Source organism: Tetrao urogallus, assembly GCF_951394365.1.
Source record: "Tetrao urogallus genome assembly, chromosome: 16".
NCBI classification, from domain to species: Eukaryota; Metazoa; Chordata; class Aves; order Galliformes; family Phasianidae; genus Tetrao; species Tetrao urogallus.
In genome coordinates this window covers 12,283,651-12,300,200 of record NC_136829.1, presented here as the reverse complement: position 1 = coordinate 12,300,200, position 16,550 = coordinate 12,283,651, and the positions used below count along the sequence as shown (strand labels likewise).

Genomic DNA, 16,550 nt, shown 5'->3' with positions numbered 1-16,550 from the left:
CAGTAAACTGCAGACAGAGTCGTTGCTGCTTAGATACCTGTCAGCCTGCCTGAACTTGTAAAGAAAGTAACTAATTGTTGAGTTGCTGGTACTTATGGTTTGTTTGAACTGAGGGCACACCGGCACACCCTCAAAACTGGAGGCTAATCTGAGGTTTAACTGAAATCCAAGCCTTCAGCACATCCAGTGGTCTCTTCATCCTCAAGTAAAAGATCCCTAGTCAGCCACAACTTTGTCTTTCCAGCTAAATGCAGCACTGCTTTGGGCCCTAGAAGCTATCCCAGCCTTTGCTGTGTGCTGCAGGGGGAGCAATGAATGCAGAGCACTCTGTGGGAGAGCACAGGCTTGGAGAAATTCTAGGTTTTCAGATCTTGAAAGGCAATTCAAGTAATCTGCTGGGAGATGCCACTGCCATTTTATCACCCTAAGAGCACGGGGAGAGGGAAAACCATTTATTGTTTTGTTGGCCAATATACCTGCCATGCTGTAGGGAAGGGAATCAACAGAGCAAAATGCGAGCAAAGGCTTTCTTGCCTGGGGGCGGGGGGAAGAGTTTGGCTTTGTTTTGTTCCTGTTGCTAACAACTTGGGATGGGGCTGACTTTCCAGCCTGCTCAGGATGAGACAAACAGCCAAGAAAGCATCAAAGCGAATGGGTGTTTTTTGATCAACACTGGAGAGAGTTTGTTTTCTTTCTCCACTTGCCCAATGACACACTCACTTGGATGACTGGTCTGTGACAGAGCTGGTTGGAAAATGTCAGTGGAAAAATGCAGAAAAAGAGCAAATATTTTTACAAATGCTAGTGACAATATTTTTACCTTTGGTCAATCCAAACCAATAGGAATATTTTTTCAGCACAAACTGCTCAAAACTCCACATTGTCTGTGCCAAAATGTATGCAAAGGGTGAATATGCATGAACACTCGTTTAAAAAGATGTTCCTGTGGTGAACGTGATGCAGTAAAATTGCATCTAATCTTGTAGCTGGAACATCTGTATAATTAGCAAGATTCCTCACCTCTTCCACCCGGCGGTTCATGTAGATGCCTGCCCTTTGCAAGCATTTTTTCCTTTAGGAATAAGAACTTGTGGAGGAGGCAGCTCACAGGAACACTTGCTGCTCCAAGCAGCTGTATCCACATAGCCATCCCCAGAAGGGACATCACAGACCTCTCCGTGGACACTTTCAACAAACGTGTGGGTCTTTCATCTTAAAATTAAGATGACACTCAGTTCTGTCAGCAAATTTCCCAGTGAGCACCTCACTAATCAGGATATGAAGGAGAACTTCCCTGGCATCATCTTGATGAGGAAGGACATTTTGGCATTCTCCCCATACCTGGCACACTGCGCGCCTGCCGGCACATTTCCTTCTGCTCTTCCCAAGAGCAAAATTTATCCCCACAGGCTTTTACCTTCATGACCTACCTAAGAAATACAGCAAAAGGAGGCTTCTGTCTCCATAGGGGCCAAAGATGGAGTTTACACGTAAATGTTAGTGGTAAGAGGAATCTAAGAGGTCCCATGCAGCTTGTGGCGTGTTGCCATCTCCTTTTAGAAACCCTAGTTAAAATGTATAGCTTATCATTGTTCAATAAAAATGGATTAATACTATCACAGTCCTCAAAACCCTGCAAGTAAATGTCATTAGAAATACTGAAGAGCCAGGAGTTTGGACCCACGCACCAGTGTTTAAGCACTTACACAACAAAGTCTGTTGAATGTCTCAGCGTTCAAAAATGTTGATAAGGTCTCCTGTCGTATTTTAATGGATCAAAAATGCAAAACTGTTTTTTTTTTTTTCTTCCATTTTTATTACCTCTTATAAAACTATGAAGCCAGAATCCTGATTGCACTATTGTTTCTTACCATTTTGGACTTTCCCCTTTTTAAATCCCTTGTGTTTCTCTCTTCATAAACCTAAATTAGGGCTGTAGCATTATTACCTCATATTTAGTGGTCCTAAAGAATAACTTCTAACACGTGACTGTGAATACTTTTCATGTAAATAAATGTAACCTCACTTTTGGTAGGATATGTATTTAGAAGAAATACGTGCCAGTGAAACTAAGTGCTTTTGATAAATGGTTTGAGATTGCTGATTAATTGGAACTAAAAACAGATGAGGAAATTAAACACATGTTCTTATTCAGGTTCCCCGGAGGATTTATCAGGGAGCTTGGCATACATTAATAATTGCTTGGAATGGATTTAATAGCTCATCTTGTAGTTTTGCACACACAAAACGATCAGTCAATATAAAGAACACGGTGTCACCTGTCTCTGTTAATTAGGGTTCTCAAACGCCTTCAGTAATAAAGGTTAGCAATTAAGCTACAATTAGAAAGGAAGCATTCAGATGTGGTTTTACCACTTTGAGATCCATAAGCAGCAAGAGGAACAGGGCAGGTCTCCCAGAAAGCTTGAAATACTTCGCACCCATGGTCTCCTCCTGCCCTGGGGCACCTTCACCCTGTGCCCTTGGGTTGAGTACACACAGCAGCACCATGCTGACGTTGGCACTGAGATTTCACCTCACAGCCCTCATGCCTGAACCTCTTTTGCTGATGGCACCAATTTATCTAGCATTATTGGCCATAACCCTTAGAAGGAACCTGCTGCACCTGTGCTTTAGTGGGATTTCCCTGCGGGTCACTCACCTTCCTGGGTGCTCCTGGAGGACCTGGTAGACGCTAATCTGGAACGTTTCATTATCGAAGCGTTCGCGGATGTAATCCTTGTATATCCTGAACTCGGCAGCCGTCACTGCTTCCCCCTCTGGGATTCTGGAGAGATCAAACCTGAACTCTCGGTAGTGGCAGCGCTGATGGTGAAACTCTCTGTCATGCTCCACTGAAACAGAAAAACAGCCCATTAGCCACCTGCTTTGTTCCCTTTCCCCTCACCATCAAGCACGCTTGTGAGTTGCCACAACAGAAAAGGGCAAGAATATCAGATTGCAGCATCTCATTCTGTCCTTTGGTTTGTTAAAGCACCTAGGAAACACAAGACTTTATCTAGGCTACTGTAAGTATAAAGATGTTTGATGGAGCGTCTTTGAAACAGTTTTACAACTGCCTGCTACAGGTGACTGTTGTGTTTTAATGATTTTGGCAGTGCTTAACAAGTGACTCTGGACATTTGCCACTGATAACAACCAAGCTGCTGTAGGAAGAGGCGAAGGGCACAGGTGGGGCTTTTTGGGAGGGCTGGTCCTCAGCCTGACTGCCTCCTGAGGAAAACACACACATAAACCCATAGCCATGTACACAAGTGTGCAGATCCCAGTCTGCGAGGTTTTTCATGCCGGTGACCCACATTTGGTGCCAGCTGAACTCATTGCAGACACTCAGTCCCACTCCAAGGGATGAAGATTTCATTTTAAGGCCCCCGAGCGACAGATCGACCCGCCGCCCCGATGGGGCCGTACCACTGCTTGTGGCTGTTGGGGCAGAGGGTCAGTGAGAAACAGAATTCCAGGGCTGTCCCCAGCGAGGGGAGGAGAGGTGTCAGTGCCCCCTCCAAACACACAAAGCGCAGCACCCTTCGTCGGACAAACTCCAAATTAAATAGACAAGTCAAACAAAGGAGAACGGGGAAAAACAGAGGTATGAGGGGACGGACGGACTCGCCAGAGGTCACACCGTGCATCGTTCTAAGAGCTGAGGCTTGAACCAGGGGCTTCCCGTGTGTCCTGGTCCTGTTGTCTGTCCACTTGACCTCCCTGCAGCTCGACTGCACAATTCAAGTAGTTAGCTCTGAGATTTTCTTGGCAAAGAATGCGTGTCTTTCTACAGGCCTGATTCTCTTCTGGCAGCAGTAAATCCATTGTGTAAATCCACTGACTTAAATGGAATTACTCCTGAAAAAGAGGAGTTTCAGCCCAAGTCTGAAAATTGCTATTTAAATGTACAGCACTTGCAGTACAGACATCTATGAGTACCGAAGCACAGGCGAGGGCCCCCCCAGCAGCAGGGACAGACTGGGGGGCCCACGGGACCCCAGCAGGGTCAGCACTGCTCTGCTGGCCGACGCACAGCAGTTGGCCGCGGGCGCTTCCTCCTCTCGCACATCATCGCTGCGAGGAGGCCAGGGCTCGTCGTTTGCCACTGTATGATTGCTGCTCAGGGAAATACTTCAGTGCTCTTGCTAATAGCTGGAATTCATCTTAGAGGAGTATTTTAGGTATGAAACCCCTAAACTTTCCAAGACAGAGGCGATTAAGTTCAGCAAAAGGTTTTATAGTTTGGGCAGCCTTCGCTTGCACTGAATGAATGAACGAAGTTATTGTTGTGCCTACAGCTCTAACATGTAGTGCAGCCTCAGGAAGATCACTTGCTCTCTCCTACCCTGAAGTGTGAGAACTGTGAGGAGTCACCAGCATTTGTAAAACGCTTGGCAGGCTAAAGCTGCCCCGTAAGTGCAAGCAACACTATTAAATATGCCTCAATCCCTTTCCTCCAAAATATTTGCAGCAGAAAAAGATACAACAAGTATGATTTCAGTCTCAGAGGAATTTGTTTGCACCTAAATTACAGAGGAGTGGAAAAATATTTTAATATGGAATATCTCCTTTAACCACAACTATAGAAGAACAACTATAATGTTGTGTGTTTTTAATTACATTATGGATAACATCACCAGCAGGGTGGATTATAGGCAGGTCAGCTGTAGCATGTATAGCAAGATTTGCTTCCAAAGGCATGGGAAGGCTGAATTTTCAGCACACATGTGTGATGGCAAACACATCGGCCAGCATTAATCTTTAGCTACGCATCACACAAAGTCTGACAACAGATGCATCGAGACAGAACTTCTTTGGGTGCTGCTGAGTTCCCAGTGATTCCAGTCACAGCCCCAGAAAAAAATGTGTCATATTAGCATGAGAAATTAATGGCCAGGGTCATAAAATAAAAAGCCCCAAAGTTTGAACTTTCCCATGCTTTGCAGATGTTTGGTTATAGGGTTTTGGGCTGAGCCATCTTTAGTGTTAAAGCAAACATTCCTGTGGCCATAGTCATTAAGATCATGAAAATATGTGGATATGTAACTGAAGAAAGAATCCCAAGAAACCCTTCAGCTCAGTGTTTATTGTTTTTCCTCTTTTTCTCTGCACTCTGGACCTATCTGCTGACCCAGAAGTAACAAATCCTTTCAGAACTAATTTATGAGAAACACTGACCCTGAATCAACATCTGTTAGATGACTGCAGTAAATCTTATTACATAATTAAACAGCAAAATCTATGTTAAAATAATGTTAGGGGTCTGACTTGAACTCATAAAAGCAAGACTCTTCATTACGAGGACTGAAATCCTATCCTTAATTCATGCTGCTGTGCTTTGTTATTTGTGAACATATGGTACAGTATATATGGTGGTGCACTTTTTGTAGTCCCCAGTAATACCTTAAGTACAACAGCATGAGGTAACAGGGGAGTGCTCAAGAAGCCCGAATTTCCTGGATTTGATGGGTGTCTGTCAGACCTTTGACAACTCTGCAACCAATTAATTACCTGAGGAGTCTGAATTGGGTTGAGGGGCGTTTAAAGAGGGGAATGGTATTCAAAAGTTCCGCGAAACAATGAGGACAATTGCTACATCTCTTTGGATATGGCTGAAGTTTCTCTGTTAGGTCTATAAAATCTGTGATCTTTATTGACACAACCCACCATAAGGAGAAGCTTTTGGTCGTCCCTGATGGAGTTCATGTTGGTCAGCCCTTGTGTGTTAACTGCTCCTTTAAAAGCCATCACACAACTTGATTGCTTGGTGGTTACAGCTAATGGCCCTCCTGCCCAAAGAACTTGAACTCATGTTTGTCCTGGGCTTTTACACATCACTACCACCCAAAGGCTTTTGGTGAATGGTTTTAGCCCAGCTACTGATTTCAAACATTGGAAACTCCAGCTCAGAAACTGCCACAGCTCAAATGCCTTGGCAGGGCAGCTGCTTGGGGAGGAAGCCAAGGCTCTGGACGTGCAGTCAAAGATCATAAAATATGAAAAGGAAGAACAGCCTTGAAAAATAATTCTGCTGTGGAACAGTGTGCCTTAGCTGTGGGAAAACAGTGGATCTGATCCTCTAACAAAATAATCCAAAAGGTTTCACATTTAATGCCCATCAAAATGCTACTTCTCCTCACTTCTAGAGGTGGACTCCTATTCTGGAGGCACATAACCACTATGGACAAATTTATGACCTAATTTAACACAAAGCTCAAAACCTGCCAGTGCAAAATACCTCTTGGGTCAAGAGTGGCATGGTGAGTGTGGCAGTTAGCTGTAGCTGCGTGAGATGGGGATCAGTGGGCTCTCCCTTTGACACAGTTCTTTGGAAAAGGCCGAGATGTTGGAGCTTGAGAGCTGTAGTGTGGAGACAGATGACAAATTTGTGAAAAAATAAGACACCAAAAAGTGTAAGGCAATTAAGGTGATGTGAACAAAACGAGCACATACCTGAGGTTCCTGGTTATCAGTACATCTGCCACACCTCTCTTGCAAATATGCAAGTAAGCTCAACATCTCTGAAAGCCTGGCCTCGGCTATCTGTCCGCGATCTGAGTGCTGTGCAGATTGCAGCCATCTACTGACACAGACAGGGCTCTGATCTCTTGGAAGTCTTTTGTTTCTCCTAACCAACTCTGTTCTGGCATTGCAGTGCAGCAAGAGGAGGCAGAGTAGCATAGTTGTGCAGCAGTGAGGATGTTTAAAACATGATGGATACATGTACAGGTGTAAAGTAGCCAAGTATCAAGTAAAAAAATATTGAAAGGATGAAGATAAAATGGGACTTGTTTTCACATGTACTTTCTTCAGATGCAAAACTTAAAGATATGGAGATGAAAAATTGTAATGGCTGACATCTAGAACTTATGGTAACATAATAGAAAATACTACCAGAAAAAGTAATGTTGGACAGAAAATCTTGTGATCCTGGTGCAACACCCCAGGGCACCCAAACTTCTAAAGCATACGATACATTAGCAGACAGCTGGGCAACTTGAGCTGATCCCATGTTTGTCATTTTCGCAGCAAATTATGTTAAGACTGGGAATGGCAGCTCCAGCTTTCTCAGCTTCTTTGTAAATGCTGAGTGAAAAGCTGGTCTGAGCTAATTTTGTAAACACTGCCTGGACCACAGGCTTTGTAACTGGACTGGTGGCGGTCAAGGCATGAAACATGACAGCGATGGCTATGATGAGACAGCCTGCGCTAGCTGTTATTTCTGTCCACACATACCAAAGAAATGATAAAAGTTTTTGGCCTCTATACCAAGCACGGTAGCACGACGTCAGTCATTAACTCCATTTATCAAATACAAACCAGTGGATGCTGGCAATAATTTTCCAAGGATTATTGTATTAAAAATTGTTACAGAACAGTTAGAAGAGCTAATTCAACTCCATAGGGGAGTCAATAGAACTAATTTCCACCAATTTCAGTGGGTTTCACAGGAGGCCTTACTTCTGCCAATCTACTTAGTGAAGTTGGGTTTTTTTACATACTTGTTTTCTGAAGGTATAAAAACAACCTCATTTTCACAAGCAAAGTAAACACCAGACGAATAGATTTTGTGCTCAGGCTGCCAAACTGTGAAAGCTTTGGTAATTCTATGCCTCCTTCCCCCTGGCACATATGGAGGATGTACTTGGAATACATTTTGAATATTTAAACAAGTAAAAATGTAAAATTCCCCATTAACACTTTCTCCTGATACTGTGTGAATTTTATACAAGGCACTTCAAGAATAGTTGTCTCGTTTATTGTAGTGATCACAGAAGCTGGGATGCTACTTGTTTCTAATTTACAATGGGAAAAAAAGCACCAAAAGGAATGTGTAGCAGGGTGTCTGTAACTTCTTTACTCCCCAAAAAGGCCAGAAGGGATTTGTAAAGGACTTTAATCTCAAGTAGATTAAAGGTCCTGAATTCCTGAGACTGAAAGATAAGTCAGAGGAAAGTAGATTCCAAGAGACAACACCCCCTCGCCTCAGCCTCAGCCACGCAGGAGAGCCATCAGCCCTCGCCTGGGAATCCTGCTGCAGATCTGGATGCCAAAACCAATCTGCCACACTTCAGCAGCGAGGTCTAACAGGTTTTCTGAGTGTCCCTGTGGCTGCCTGACCCCGTGGACTGCAGGGGCTGTGGAGGTGAGCTCAGCAGATAGGAAAGTCTTTAACTCCTTCTCTGACAGCTGCAGAGCTGCAGAAAGCCAGCGCTTCCCTCAAGGTGACCGCAGCGGGTTGGCTTGTGCTGCGGGCTGAGGGCTTTAGCCTTGGTGTTTTCACAGAAAAGCAAAGAGTGCTTTGATTTATCATGCAAAACGCTATTTGAATTTCCTTAGAAAAATTCCCTCCGTAACGTAGAGGTCCTAACCCAAACCTTGAGAAACTTCCTCGCATCACCTGTGCAGATGTTCCTACAAACCAGCTGCCCTGGGACCCACAAACATCCGCAGCCCTACAGATGCTATGGCCTCAAAGAGAAGGTCGGCTCCTGCCCGTGCTTTGCCTGCTGTCCCCGTGGGAAGGGGCTGTGGCATGAGGAACGTTCTGCAGCCCCAGCCAGGCTCTCAGCTGGCCTCATCCCCAGCTGGCATGGGGCAGCAGGGCAGCCCCCGCAGCCCGGCCTCACAGCCGCTGTGAAACGGCTCTGTAAATTGTCAGGATGCCAAATTTGAGAGCTCTTGATGGGATCCTAATTAACAGGGATTAAATGCTCCCTTTATAAATTGCACTCCTTTGTCTCTAAATTGGTGGATAAAATCACGTCGCTTATGAAATATGGGCCTTTCCTCCTTATGTTGGTGAGGTTCGAGGAGGAAAGCAATTAGAGGGAGGATCCAGAGTCCCTGCAGCTGAAAGACCCCACTGGGCCCAGCGGGACTCCTGGAGCAAGAAGCGCAAGGTCAGTCCCTACGTTTTGCTCAGGAGAACAGGGAGCATAATGAAGATGGCAATCACGCCATGCCAAGCCACAGACAGCAAAGGCCCATGCTTCCCTCTCGTTGTGCTTGATGGCAAGAGCTACAGCAGCAGTTGCAGTAAATTTCTAATGGCAAGAGTTTGGGAATGTGACATTCTGTGATTGGTTTTCATGTGCTTCATTCTCTCGGTTATAAGATTTGCTTGCTACCATTAATGCAGCTAATGCAGCAGTTAAATAAATGCCTGAAGAAGAAGCAGCGAAAGAATAACATCTGGGAGTCCTACAGACAGAGTAGACCAAGTATCCTGGGTTGTTCATAACTGATGGGATTATTATTTTTTAAGAGTGGTAAGAAGTTTTGGGGGGCTTTTTTATACTGGTTAGCTGCAGCCTCCAACTTATCAAAAAGCTACAGTGGGTTTCTGGAGAAATGAAAGGGAAAATAAACGTTGGTTAAGTCTGTGAGATACACTTACTATGTAGTAAGCTCACATTTATGCTCGTGGACTCGCACTTCTCAGGGGTCTGGCTGCCAAAGCCCTGTCCTGCCAGTCTCATCTCCACCTGCTCTGTGCTTGCGCATTGCCATTTTGGTCACTCACACCCGTGTGCCCATTTTACACCTGGGTGAAGGAAGGTGAAGGTGATAATTTGTCGTACAGTAACTTCAGTGTGCGGCAGAGCGAAGTCCTGTCCCATCCCCTGGTGTCAATCAGAGCGAATGCATTAATTTCAAGTGAGATGAAAACCAGGCTCCGTAAATCCTGATCCCCAGCCCCAGAGGTTAGGAACAGGGGGATTCTAAATTCTTTAGGGCTCACGGCTGCAGAGCAATCCGGGGTCAGCATTTTTGCTCTGAGAGTGAGGGAAAAAGCCCTCTGGAGTTAATATTCTTCCTTTAACCATCACTTCATTTTTCCAGCTTTCAGCATGAAGGTGGTGTTGCCAGCAAGACCACCTAGCCACAAACCCAGCAGGGAGCTTCCAAAATTCTTCTGAACACTGACTCCTTGTTATAAATTCAGAAGTGGTAATAGCAGCAGTGCGTATCACATCTGTGCCAGGCTTCGGGCCTGGGAAGCAGCACTCCCTACTGCCGAACACAACTTGGAAAGATCCTTTCAGTCCACACATGTATCAGCATTAGCCATTTCTTTGTCAACAAATCCCTTAATACGTACCCTTTCTATCATGTACAGATGTCCAAAAAAATAATGGAATACTGTACTACAAGATTAAACACTTTAATGGCAGCATATGTGTTGCATGACTCTGAACAATGGTATCATTGTGCGTGTACAAACAGCGGGTTGAGGGAGGATGGGTTTAATTATCTCCGAAGCAGCAGCAAGTTCTTCCTGACTCAGTTGAACTTCAGCAAGGGCTGCTCAGAGCAGAGATGAGAATAAGCCTGGACCCTTCCTGATGTTCTGGTGGTAGCTTTAGCATCATGCCTGCTCAGCAGGGCTTGGGAGGGTGATGCCAAGCTGCCAACTTCCCAAGAGTCCTGGGATGAGTGGGTGCTGCTGCACTGTGCAGGGGGCTTTTCAGTTAAGGCTCGTTGGGACAGTAGATAGCAAAGGGGGAAGATAACAACCAGGAGGGGATGGACAGGGAAGCATGTGTGTCACTTCTGCACTGCTGGAATTTTGGTGTAGGCACTTTAAGGCATTGCTAGATGGTTAACCTATTTCTTCTTAAAGAGCATCCATGAGATATCTGGGCAGGTTATGTGCAGGTAATTCATTTTCTTTTTTGAGCATAGCCTGATCAGAACCCATTTACGCTGTGGTTTCTCTGCTGAAATCACAAGCCAGACTAGATGAAAAGTATTGTGAAAAATTTACACAGGGGACTGCACTGAGAACACAACTCTTCTAATAGTAAACAGACCAACTGTGGTGTGAATCCTGATGCTGAGTTTGCTCTGTCTGTATGTGTATCTGGGGAAAGCAAAGTAAAATAAGCAGAGAAGTATAAGAGTTGTGTTTCTTCAGAAATACCTTGTTCAGAGCCTTAGCAGACAAAACACAGTAGGACAGTGCTGCCATCAGTCAGCAGCTGCTGTACAGTAATTCTGGAGGACTGCAGGTGTGTAAGGGAACAGAGAAAAGGAATGATGCAAAGAGAAAGGAAAAAATGGGGAATGAAGTTGTTCCTGCAGACAGACTCCTTCTTCCTTCACCTTCCAGGAATCTCAAACCTCCTTCTTTCTTTCCATTCTTTGCTGTGAAAGGGGATGCAGCACAGTGGTGCATCCAGCAGCAAGCCCTTTCCCAGAACCTTGGGAATGGCATTTTTCCAGGGAGGCAAGCTGGGAACTGCAGTGATGCTGCAAAACCTGGCTCTTGCCATGTGCTCCCAGCTGCCCAGCATTGTGGCTGTCTCAAAACATCCCAAATTCTCACACAGTCACTGGAAGCATGGTTAACCGAGGCTGGTATTTAACTGTGCCAGCCTGCCCCACCAACAGCTCAGGCCTGCTGTCTGTATGGCACAGCATGGGACAGCAGCTCTGAGCTGGGAGCTCCTGCAGCTCCCTGCAAGGATCACATATTGCCCAGAGTGGGCAGCTGCTAAGTTTGCTGCCTACCAAACACAGTCTTACTCCTGTATTGTCCTTGTCTGCACCACAATGTGTAGCATGGAGCCATGCAACCTAATGGTAGAGACTCACTAATATCACACTAATGAAAGCAGCTGGGGTTATGCAGAAATGCAGGAATTTATTTTTCTTTTCCTTCTTTCAACACAATGACCACTAATGCTACACTTCTTTCTTTTCCTTTGTAATTCAGGGGGTGGCAAGATTGCTTTCGTGTGCTGTGAAATCAGTGTGATGTATCTGACCAGGCCAGCCTCACCAGGAAGCCGCACCAGCATTAGGTGCAAACTGCAAGTCACACATCCCACCAGTGCATCAGAAGGTCAAGGAGATAGGGGTGTTCTGGGGACAAGGGGAGGAAGCACAGACCTGGGTCAGGAGGCTGAGGTAGCAGCAAAGCACGGGCAAAGGCAGCCCTGCTCTAGAGAAGAGAACAGGGCGATGGGGAGAGACTGCGGAGCACAGACTGGGAGAAGTTAGTGACAGTGTAGTTCGTTGAGAAAAATACTAATCCCCCCATCCAGCCAGCAGACAGATGGGGCTCAAGGTGCTTCCTGTAACCTGGAGGCCTCTCAAAAGTCACTGATGCAAAAACCAGCAGTTGTCTCTGTCTGCTTGTACACAGCATTGAACAAATGGAAACAAATCCCCCAGCCCAAAGAGGGAGAGAAGTGGCTGAGCAGATCTGTTCAGAAATCATGGGCACTCAGCCAGGGGAGATAAGAGGCAGTGTGAGAGTGACTACTACTATGAGGGTACCGAAAATGGGATGTTTGGGTTAAAATGCAAATTTTGAAACAAAAAGGTAATTCTTAAAGGATTCCAACTGGGAAGCAGTTCTTCAGCTTGGACCACATTTCAGCTTAGGTGGGAGGGAAGAAAGTTTCGCTGCAACATTTCAAGCCAGCTTTAAGGTAGCTTCAGGTAAGGCAAAGGAAAGGCAGCTCATTGCGTCTGGCTGTGCTGTGAGCTGCCCTGCTCTTCCCCGGGTGCCTGCCCCTGCCCTCATCCAAGGGAAGGATTGAGCCCCTCTGCAGGAAGCTGGGAGCATGCAGCACAGGCACCTCGATCTGCAAGCAGGCATGTGCAAAGGAGGTGCAAAGAAAAAAAGGAGATACAGCAAGTCTTTGATGCTGTGATTTGATCTTGTGGAGATGCAACAGCATCAAGTTATGCTCAAGTATTGCATTCCAGTAACAGCACTGGGGCAAACTAAGAAGGTTTCAAATGTATTTGGTAAATTAGATACTGTTCATCATAAACAGCTTGAGTCAGTAATCTTGGGAAGGTCAGTGCCCAGGCATCTCGGGTGTGTTTGTACAAAGCAGGCAGCAATGGCTGAACGTGCAGCTGATACCCACTGTGTGCCAGGACAGGCTCCTCTGCCTCTGTCCTCCAAGAGGACACTGCCCACTAACTCAGTTTCAGTTTTTTCCCAAATTTTGCTTCCATGGCACAAAGAACTTCATAAAAACTTTACTCATATACAAGTGCTTTTCCTGCCCCTATGCTGCTAATTATCTTTCCACTACATTATTTTTTTTAAGTCACCTTCTGTTCCTTATTACTACTGGCGTATTATTATATCACATAAAGTTCCTTAACACAGCAAAAGATTCAACAACATTTGCAAAACTGATACAGAAAGAGGGACTGGATTCTAGACTGGTACAGCTGGTTTAAGGTATTTTAGAAGTAAACGAAATCAAATGAGAATTTATAATCCTTCCTGAGGTCTGGATTCCATCAGACTAAACTCATTAGGCATTAAGGTGCAGGTGCAGCTAAATAAAGGATTGTTCTGCTTTCCTTAATACCGTAGATTCACATCTTGAGTTCAAAATAAAAGTCTTCTGAAAGCACATGTATATGTTGTGCATCTACTGGCAACACTTGAAAGAAAAAGTTCAGCTGATGGAATCTTCAGATGCCTCAGTTTTTGTCAAAGGAATGTGCCCAATTCTGCACTGGCTGTGATAAGGGAGAAGTGACTGCAAATTGGCCCCTGAGTGCTTATTGATTTCATTTGCATTAGGCTTCCTTTCATCTACTGAACAACTGCCCAACTAAATAACGTAGATCTAATCCATCCTTCGTTAGTAATGCAATGCCACAACAACACCAGCATCCCCCCAAAGATTTCAACGTTTAGGTCTCCACCTGCACAGGCTCCCGGGGAGGAAGGCAGTGGGAATGCAGCTTTCTTGTGGTTCACTCTGATAAGGGGAAATAATCCAAGAACCAGTTTTCCAGGTTTGAAAACACACGACTCGCTGGATTTCTTAGCTGAAATCCCAGATTCTGGCTTTGTTGAGAAAGTAGCTTGTGGGATATTACAAAATAACCAGCAGATATCAGACATTCAACTGTCAGATAAGAATCTTAGCCTTCCGGAGTAATCAGCAGAATTCTGACTGGGAGTGTATGCAATCCCTGCAGTGCCATAAGCCCGCAATGGGCCAGACCTGAGCTGGCCTATGCAATAACACCTGCACATTTCTCAGCCAGGGGAGTGCAGGGGCAACAACTAGTGAGGGGAGAGGTCCGTGAGCCCCAGAGGGGGAAACCCTGCAGGAACACAGCTCTTCACTTGCACCTGTACTGTTACACGCATCGCACATTTTTCAGGTCCAGGGATAGAATGCAGCTTGGTAAACCAGGATTCTTGGACAGAAGTACATATTCTGGAGATGCGGAAGGAAACATTTTGGAAAATAATGACTAGGAAGATACTCCAGAGCGCCCTTCCTTATGAAAGCGGGGCTTCGTCCCTACTTCACATTTTCCTTTGAGATCTTCACGTTTCCTTGTGCTGCCAGCATGGCTCGGGGCAGGTGGAGCACTGCAGCACTTCCCTGGCTTTTAAACATAGGAAGTAGGGACAGGGTGATCGCCCAGCAGGGCACGGATCCTGCCCAGCACATCGCCCTGCATGGCTGTGCCTGCGATGGGGTTCAGTTACGCGTATGAAGTTTTTGCTTTCTAGGGAGGTTTTGCTTTTCAGCACATTTATTTTTACTGAGGCAGCTGCTTATTCCTCTGCTAATTTAGTGTAAGGCTCTAAGAATCATGAATATCAAAGATCAGTAAGTTGATTACAGTCCTGTGTAGTTCTGCTGGTAGATGTAGAATGCTGGTGTCCTCAAGTGATGGCAAGTTTAAACTATTATTTCAGAAATGTCCTCAGAAGACATATGTATATGCATGCACAGAGTGCACGCATGTGTGTGCATGTGTCCCCTTTACACTTCAAATGTTGGTGGCCAATGCTCCAGGCATAAAATCATCGAAGAGATTTATTTTCAGTTGAATTCCCACCCACCACCTGTATTATACAAGAGGAATGTCTGCACAAGCTAACAGCCCCGGTGCCATCAGCAGCTCCCGTATTGCAGTGCTGGATTCCTGACACTGAACCTCTTGGTAGGGCTGGGCCACCCAGCTCCTGAGTCAGCCCCTAACAACAACTTTCTGTTTGTTTTCTGTTGGCTTCCTTTTTTCTTTTCTTTTCTTTTCTTTTCTTTTCTTTTCTTTTCTTTTCTTTTCTTTTCTTTTCTTTTCTTTTCTTTTCTTTTCTTTTCTTTTCTTTTCTTTTCTTTTCTTTTCTTTTCTTTTCTTTTCTTTTCTTTTCTTTTCTTTTCTTTTCTTTTCTTTTCTTTTCTTTTCTTTTCTTTTCTTTTCTTTTCTTTTCTTTTCTTTTCTTTTCTTTTCTTTTCTTTTCTTCTTTTTTTTTTTTTTTTTTTTGTCTTCAAAAGCAATTTTGCAATTGCAGTTCTGGGATAAAAGATCAGCTGTCGTAATACACGCTCGTGTCTTCACATCACTTTGGTATGAATGAAGGGAGCACAGTTCATGTCCTGTGCGTACAGTTGTTAAAAATAGCACTGAGATGAGATTATGGCATTTCTGAGTGTCTCCCAAGAAGAGCAACACAGCTTATTCTGCTCAACCTCCAGCCCACCAGCCACTGTCTTCTTCCTGGACTGCCAATATGGGAAGGAGAAGCTTTCCGAATATTGGACACGCTGCTTTAATTGCTTCCCCCACTGTAATATTCTCAGTGAAACAGCTTTCATCTTACAGTTGTAAGGACTAACGAGCAGAATGACGGTTGCTGCTTTCTAAAGAAATGTTCAGGATTTGCTTCAGCATGTTTCTGCATTCCTTCATGTACTTCTGTATTCCCTCTGTTGGATTTTAACGCAGCGGAACGGTCTGAGATTTCTGGGGATATGGAGTTCTGATATTCTTGTAATTTAATTACAACGCATGCCGCTGAGCTGCAGGAACTGCTGCACTCGCAGGTCAAAGCGGCGTTCACACCAGCGAGAGAAGTTTTACACCACGTGTCCAATTCTCTTCTCCTTTTCACCTGTCTCAAAGACAAATGATTCAACGCAGAGTGCTGAAATATCTTCATCTTCTGACTTGGACTGAGATTTAAAGACTTCTGGTTACCAAAAGCTTCTTTCTGAGTCAAAGAGCAAGAGCTGGGGTGAGGAATTTTGTTTCTTTAGCCCTTCTCTTCTGCAGTTTCTTACAAGTATATTTGTGTAATTAGGGGGCCTGGTAGTAATGCTGTTAAAATACAAGTGGGCACATTTATTGTTTCCTCCAAAAGGAAACAACCAATCTCCAGCAGTTCTGGTTTTTCCCTGTCTCAACTGAACATTTACTGCTTTATGTAGCTAGCAGATTGTGAGGCTAAAGTTACTTCCTTTTTTTTTTTTTTCTCCTATTTCTTTTTGTTAGGAAGAAAAAAACAAAAAAAGCTTTCCTTTCTCTTCACCATCGCTGGATTTTTTCAGGATCTGGTCAGAATGGGGAACTTAAACTCAGCATGATGTTTATAGTGCCACGCAAGCTTCAGCAGGAGTGATGTGCACTGCTCTTTATTAACATCTAAAAAGTCCCAGTGGGATTATAATTACTGTAGAGTAATGAACAAATAAAAATAGCCAGATTAAAATGTTCCGAATATTTCTGGGGGAAAGAAGCAATGAGTTTTAACCCTG

At 44.7% G+C, this 16,550-nt stretch overlaps 1 protein-coding gene across 1 annotated transcript in view; it reads right to left on the bottom strand.

The window, feature by feature from the left end:
* The window catches only part of BMP7 (bone morphogenetic protein 7), a gene marked incomplete at both ends in the record, with an annotated part of 40,561 nt that overhangs the window by 14,679 nt on the left and 9,332 nt on the right, over positions 1-16,550 (bottom strand). The window contains one exon of the mRNA XM_079543437.1: positions 2,663-2,855. Within this exon, the coding sequence (XP_079399563.1) occupies positions 2,663-2,855 (193 nt within the window). The remainder of the gene's footprint in view (positions 1-2,662; positions 2,856-16,550) is intronic.